The 7,500-nt window shown below is 58.9% G+C and overlaps 1 protein-coding gene and 1 pseudogene across 1 annotated transcript; one reads left to right on the top strand and one right to left on the bottom strand.

The window, feature by feature from the left end:
* Positions 1-6,456: 6,456 nt before the first annotated feature.
* On the top strand, positions 6,457-6,987 carry LOC126195587 (serine/arginine repetitive matrix protein 1-like). The gene has a single exon (XM_049934213.1). The coding sequence runs from the start codon at positions 6,457-6,459 to the stop codon at positions 6,985-6,987; it is 531 nt and encodes a 176-aa protein (XP_049790170.1).
* A 323-nt stretch (positions 6,988-7,310) lies between these two features.
* The window catches only part of LOC126197843 (large subunit ribosomal RNA), a 2,992-nt pseudogene continuing 2,802 nt past the window's right edge, over positions 7,311-7,500 (bottom strand).

Raw genomic sequence — 7,500 nt, forward strand, 5'->3', positions numbered from 1 at the left:
CTCTGTTAGGGAGCAGTACTCCATCCCGTGCATTTGCAAATTGTGGGCAGTCCCACAGAGCGTGCTCCGGGGATCCTACCTCGCCGCAGTCACAGTCTGTGGTTTCACTTTTGCCAGTCCAGCACAAATAGGTGGAATAAGGGCCATGTCCTGTCAAGAAGTGCACCAGTCCCCGAGAGGGTTTCAGAAACCGGAGTCTCATCCGCTCTCTCACGTTGGGGAATATGCGGTGCACGCGCCTGCCAGTGCGGAGCGCGTCCCACCTCTGCTGCCACTCGTCTAGGAGCCAGTTCCGGACTTCAGCAGCGCTGTCTGCCGGTCGGCCTAAGATGTTAGTGACTCCTTCCGGATTGCCCTTCCGGAGCCAATACAGCGCACCCCTTTCTCTGACCAGTAGGTCGAGTGGGGGGATTGCTGTTACGACAAGTAACGCATCAGCGGATGTCGTGCTGTATGCTCCAGTGAGGCGCACCAGCGCGAGGCGCTGCAGCCTCCTCATCGCCGCCGCAGGTTTCCTCTTTCTCAGTCTATGAGCCCAAACACTCGACCCGTACGCCGTGATGGCTATAAGGATGCTCGAGTGATATAGCCTTAGTGTATGCAGTGGCAGATGGAATTGCCTGTTGGCAATGCTGGCTATTGTGTGTAATATGGCTTGGCCTTTGCGACATACGATCTCGATGTGCGCAGTGAACAGTCTGGACTCGTCTAGGTGAATCCCCAGGTACTTCGTCATGTATTTTCGCCTGACTGCTCCGCCAGCGATTCGGATCAAAGGATCACGCGCCAATCGGCCGCGCAACATGACATACACCGTTTTCTCTGCAGACAGCTTCAGCTTCACTTTCTGGCACCACTGCTGCAGTGCATTGAGCGCTGCGTTGCAGTTTGCTTCCAGCAGTGCCCGAGAATCACCTTCTATTACTAGAAGAATGTCATCAGCGTACGCCACCACGCCTCGCACTTGTCGCAGTTCCCCAAGTTCCTCCAGCACAGGTTCCAGACTCACGTCCCAGAATATGGGACCGCAGACTGAGCCCTGCGGGCATCCCTTAGTGATCAACTTCTCAACCGCCCGCCCCGGGCACCGCAAGACCGCCCGCCGGTGACGGCAGTAGTCCAGCAGGCACCGGTACAGGGGCCCAGGACATTCCAACTTCCTTAGGCTGTCGAACAAGGCCGGGCACCATAGGTTGTCAAAAGCCCCGGCGATGTCGACCATTATCCCCGCAACGTACTTAGCTGTAGATGTGTCCACCAACAACATTGCCCTGTTTATAGCATCTTCTGTACACAGGCCCCTCCTGAATCCGTACTGGTCGGGACTTCGTCCCCTAAGTTCCCGGTGTTGCTCTAGCCGAAGGCATAGGAGCTTCTCCTGGAGCTTGGCCATGGAGTTCAGGAGACAGATTGGTCGGTACGATTTCGGCACCTCCGGATCCTTGTCCTCACCCTTTCGCAGGATTACCACTTCGGCTGTCTTCCAAGACATCGGTATTCGTCCCTGACGTAAACACTCGTTGTAGAGGTTCGTCAGGTAAGGGCATATCTCCGCACATAAGGCTTGAAGAGCCTCGGCAGCGAGTCCATCTTGGCCCGTCGCCTTTTTGCGGCGCAATTCATGAATTGCGTTGGTAACTTCACGTTCAGTGAATGGAGCAACTATCGTTTCATCGGCATACACCTCATCGAGTTGTCTCCTCAGATATCCCTGTTCCTCATTCTCATCTTCGCTACTATCATCTGGCAATATAGTGCTCATAAGTAGCTCGGCTGACTCTTGCCAGTCCTTTGTGTGGCTTCCATCAATCTTCCTTAGGGTAGACAGGACCGTCGGTGACCGAACTTTCGACACTGCAATCTTGTACGGCGTTCCCCAGGGGTCGACCGCCAGACTGCTGCGAACGAAAGACTGCCAACTCTCAGTCCGTACCGTGTGCAGCGTCCGCTTAAACACCGCCTTGGCCCGCCTGTACCGCGCAAGCGTGGCCTCACGCATGTGATCGCCTATGCTGCGCTGGTAGTGCCGCCGCGCCCTTCTGCATTCGCGTCGGAGACGCTGCAACTCAGGGTTCCAAGGCGCCTTAGGCGTCTTCCCTGTGTGGGCCAACGGGACTGCGCCCGTTGCCGCCGTCTGTATGGCTACCGTCAGATCTTCTGCAGCTTTGTCCACGTCCACAACGCGATCCATTGGCCAATTCGGTATCACTAGATTTCCTCTTAGTCGATCCCAATCAGCCTTTCGCCAGTTGTACTTGGCGATGCCGTTCATCTGGTCTAGAGGAGGAGGCTCCCCATCATAGGCTACAGTGAATGTGATTAGGTTGTGGTCACTTAGTGTCGTTCCCCGCCATACCTTCCAATTCTCCGCACGGAGATGCGCGTGTGCACTCTTCAGTGTCACATCAATGTTCGAGGTCGCTCCACGGCGACCTTCGAAAGTTGGTGGGAAGTTTGGTCGGTTCAACACTTCTAGTCCGAGCTCATGAATTGCTTCAGCGAGTCTCTCACCCCGCCTAGCGGCGCGTCGCGCGCCGAGAGGCGTGATGTCACTGTGCCATAGGGGTGACATGGCGTTTGCGTCCATTGTGCAAATGAGCAAGTCATTGCGATAGAACCCAACCGCCTCTTTTAACTGATCGATGTACGGCCTTTCTCTATGCCTGTACTGGAAGTACATGTTTAGCACGAAAAAGGTGAAATCGCCAGTATTTATCTCGGCTAACACCATGCAGTTGTTGCTAAGGTGCGCCACTTTGACTGCTCTCATAGATCGATTTAGCACAACGATTGCTGCCATAGGATGCTCTCCTCCTGCCAGAATCTGAGCTGTAGTCGGCATATATCGGATCTTTCCGCCTTTAGAGTAGGGCTCTTGCAGACATAAAATGTCTAGAGACTCCTCCTCCGCTCGGCGTCGCACCTCGCACATCACCGCTTGCGATCGCGCGCAGTTCAGCTGTCCTATTTTAACCAACACAGGCATTGTGATTTTTCACAGTCCGGTCGGCAATAGGTGAGGCGGCAGCCGGTAAGGAGACGGTTGACGAGAGGTCTTGTCTCCCATAGTCTGTCCGCTGGATTTTACGTTGTGTGAGGATCTTATAGAAATCACACTCTTTGCCCGGCGTTACGCATTTGCGATTACGCTTTTTGCACGGGATGCAGACCGGTTGGTCCCCCGCTTTTCGACAATCCTTTCTCATATGGCCGTTTTCGCCACAGTGCCCGCATGTTATTATACTCGGGTCCTGCTTGCAGAACCTTGCCGTATGGTTTACATCCTGGCACCGTGTGCAGACAGACAAGTCTAGGTAATCATCAACCGGCATGGACTCGAAGCCCATGTACAGTCGTTTTTGCCTAAGAATTGCGACTCTGAGTCTGGGGCTTACTTCCACCACGAGATGTGATGTTAGTCTCCCCCTTGGTCCAGTCCGGAACTTCGGCTTAAACTCCTGGCGGAATTGTGAGTCCGAAAGTCCTCCAAGGTCGTTTTGCTTTCTACTTAGCTCAACCACAGTTTCATTCTTCATGACACAAGGTACATGATATATGATTATCTGCGGATTGAGCTTCTTCGGCAGTTCGCATTGCAGAGCTTCTGTCAGTTTATTGTTAGCGAGAAGTTTTTGACGATCAGTCTCTGACGCCACATCAACGATGAGCGTCGGGCCGTTGGTGGTGACCCGTGAGAACTTCACTCCATCTACCTCTGGCTTGACCAGGGAGGTGAACTTCTTTCTCACTTCTTGACCGCTTTCATTTGCCTTAGACTTGATGAAGAGCGTAGCCTTCTCAGTCTGAGCTCTGGTTATCATCGCCTGCGTTTTCCGTTCTGTCGAGGGTGGAGCGGCGGCAACTTGTGCAAAGGTCTTTGGCGGCGCCAGGGGCACCGCTTTCGTCCTCGCCAGCTCCTCCTCCAAAGCTTCCACCCTTCCTGTGAGGGCCGACTGCGCCATAGCCCAATCAAACAACTTTGCTCTCAGTTGTCTCTTGAGGTCACTTAGACTTTCCTCCTCCACCAGTTGTCCCGGTTTTAGAGAGTCGTCCACGAGTTCAAGGACGTCTTCGAGCCGCGTCGCGATAAGCTTTATGGTCGCAAGATCGCTAGGGTTTGCCTTGTATGGGGACTTGCCGTCCTCGACTGGGCCGCTGGGCACTTGCCCGGCTACCTGCGCCGAGTCCGGCTTCTTGTTCTTCTTTCGCCTCTTCCGTCGAGTCCCGGGCTGGCGCCCTTCGGTTCCCGACATTGGCGTAGAGGCGCGGCTACTGCTGGCACTTCCACCGACTGGGCCGCTGGGCTGCTGCCCGGCTACCTGCGCCGGTTTCCGCGCACTTTTCGCCGTTTCCGACGGTTGAGACTTCGGCCGTGCGGCCACCGTCTCTCCCGCCGGGCGAGTCTGGGTGGACGTGCCAGCGCCGACTGGGCCGCCGGGCTTCTGCCCGGCTACCTGCGCCAGCTTTGGCCTGCCCGCAGTCTTCCCCGCCGGCGGCGTCGTCGGCCGTGAGGCCTTCGTCTTCGCCTTCGGGTCAGACTTACCCGTATCGCCGTCCCCGACTGGGCCGCTGGGCTTGCGCCCGGCTACCTGCGCCGGTTCCGGCTTGTCTCCCGCCTTAGGTGCCGCTTTTGGCGCCGGCTGGCGGGGTGGCGGCATTAGCTCGGTTGCAGCGTCCGCACTCTGCGATCTCTGCCGGAGCACTTTTCGCAGGTGTTTCTTCTGCTTCCTCAGCTTTGCCTTACGTTCTTTCTCACTGTCACTTTCACTCGTGTCTGCGAGCGTCAGTGACAGCGTCTCGCTTGCGGCAGTCTTAGCGCTCCGCACACGGGGTGTCCGGAACTCCAATTCTGGCGCGCTAAGCGCGGGGTCATGGTCTTGTGGTCTAGGGACCTCCGACTGCCCTTGTTTTGGGAGTTCGTCTTTACACGAGGTGTCAGACTCGCTCCCCGAATGTTTGGTGTTTGGACTCCGCGACGGCCCACCAGTTCCGTCGGGACAAGGTTGTTTGAAAGAATCCATGTGATTCCCACGAACAGCTAGGGATCTATGTGGTCCACCCAGGCGTCGCCCCGCACACCTGGGTAAGCCTTATACAACAGAGGGTCGGCCGGTCCTCTGAGGTGGCTGACTCATGACTGTTCACAACTCAACAGCCTTGCGCCCCATAGCCGCCAGCTAACGCAGAGGGTGAGGGGTGATTATAGAGATTGTCCTTCTCTTGCCCGGGCGGTTAAGCCAAGACACCGGTCCGGAACACGCACGACGTTCCACTGCGCGCCTCACAGCAGTCGTTGAAGTGCATGTCCTAGATTACGGCCGTCGCTGGTAGCGCTTGCCAGCTCCGGGCTAGGGCACCCCGGGTTTGCCAGGCCCGTACGGCGACTGCATTAGCCTCCGTCCCTGTGGTCGTGGTCTTAGACCACTCAGGAGCATCCTCCTGTGGCAGCTCCTGGTGACTTCCGCGTTGTGATGGCCGTTGCCGGCCGCCCCTTCGCAGTTGTCCGCCAAGGAATCCTCCGAGCGAGGCCGAGTCGTCGTCCGCGTTGCATCCTCTGAAAGTCAGAGGGCGCTTCGCAGTCGGACGTCCTTCCCCGTTCGTGGACATCGGCCTGCTTCCGCATTGAGTCCTCTATGGTGAGAGACTTAGTTTCAGCAGGAACGATGACCGCCATACTCCCCACTGTGCTTTTGCGCGCCAACCGCCCGCACCAACCACAGCCAACATTGCGTATGGCCAGGCGGCGCCGCTAAGTTGTCCGGACGTGGCCTGCCGAACCGGGCACAGCAGGGCCGGCGCCCGCCGCCGGCGTAGCAGCGAGAGCAGACCGCCAGTCAGAGACCGACCGCCCACCTCGCGCCAGCCAGCAACGCGCGCACCACCCCGCCGGCACGGCCCAGCGCAGCACAGCCGACACGGCACGGGCCCGCGCGTAACTCGGCCAGCGGACGAGCCCCGCCGCTACCCCGGCCAAAACGCACCGCCGCCCGACAGTTGCCGGGCGGAACACGTGCGAGGCCGGCGCCACAGCGGGAACCCACCACCGGCGAGCCGCGCAAGACGCGCCACCGTGCGCACACGGCAGTTTCCGCGTGCCGACAGCTGTCGACACACGTCGCTGCACGCGCACATCCTACGTACGAGCTTGGATACTAGACTCAAGAGTCCGACACCTACAAGCGCTCGCAGTAGGTGGAGGCGCACGCTCAGCGTGACAAACCTCCATGTGGGGAGTTAAACTCCCATTGGCACTTGTGTCTTGGTGCGAAGCGTCCACGTCCGAAAAGTCGAGCGTAGGAACACTTCGTTCCTGACAGTGAGAAGTGAACTCCGTAGCGCACACAGGCAGAGACGGAGACACGTCCTCGCAGAGAGACACAGTACAAGTCAGACTCGCGCCCGACAGGTTTGCAACCTCTGCATGTGACATCCGCAGCGTGGCTAGTGCATCGCGAAATGTCTTTACGTGAAAGCGGCGCCCGCCGCACCCCGGCCGGAGCCAGGACGCAGCAGACGCCGCCAACGAGAAAGCGGCGCCCGCCGCACCCCGGCCGGAGCCGGGGCGCAGCAGGCGCCGCCAAAGCGAAAGCGGCACCCGCCGCACCCCGGCCGGAGCCGAAGCGCAGCAGGCGCCGCCAAAGCGAAAGCGGCACCCGCCGCACCCCGGCCGGAGCCGAAGCGCAGCAGGCGCCGCCAAAGCGAAAGCGGCGCCCGCCGCACCCCGGCCGGAACCAGAGCACAGCAAGCGCCGCCAACGCCCAAGCGGCACCCGCCGCACTCCGGCCGGAGCCGAAGCGCAGCAAGCGCCGCCAGAGCCAAAGCGGCACCCACCGCACCCAGGCCGGAGCCAAGACGCAGCAAGTACCGCCAACGCGAAAGCGGCGCCCGCCGCACCCCAGCCGAAGCCGAAGCGCAGCAAACGCCGCCAACGCAAAAGCGGCGCTCGCCGCACTCCGGCCGAAGCCGAAGCACAACAAGCGCCGCTAACGCAAAAGCGGCGCCCGCCGCACCCCGGCCGGAGCCAGAGCACAGCAAGCGCCGCAGAAGCGAGCAAGTGCCATTCGCCGGTGGACAAGGATACTAGACACAAGTGTCCGACACCTTAGCGCCCACGGCGGGCAGAGTGCGAGACTCGGCTTGGAGGGGCCGGTTGCCCAGTCCCTCTGCGTCTTCGTCTGCACACCGCATGGGAGTCGCCCTTCTCTCATTGGTTTCACCGGTTGCCCGGCTACTCACATCTTACACCACGGGAAGGTTGAGAGATCGGACATTTAGCCGCCCGTCTTCTACCAGTATAGGTGGACTCCACCACTGGTTAGACAGCATAACGGCCTTCGTAAGATAGTAGATAGGGACAGCGGGAATCTCGTTAATCCATTCATGCGCGTCACTAATTAGATGACGAGGCATTTGGCTACCTTAAGAGAGTCATAGTTACTCCCGCCGTTTACCCGCGCTTGCTTGAATTTCTTCACGTTGACATTCAGAGCACTGGGCAGA

The sequence above is a fragment of the Schistocerca nitens genome, chromosome 7, assembly GCF_023898315.1.
Source record: "Schistocerca nitens isolate TAMUIC-IGC-003100 chromosome 7, iqSchNite1.1, whole genome shotgun sequence".
Classification (NCBI taxonomy): domain Eukaryota; kingdom Metazoa; phylum Arthropoda; class Insecta; order Orthoptera; family Acrididae; genus Schistocerca; species Schistocerca nitens.

Bases quoted from the DNA above. Each gene is read 5' to 3' on its own strand.
- LOC126195587 (XM_049934213.1), top strand. From the start codon at position 6,457: ATGTCTTTACGTGAAAGCGGCGCCCGCCGCACCCCGGCCGGAGCCAGG.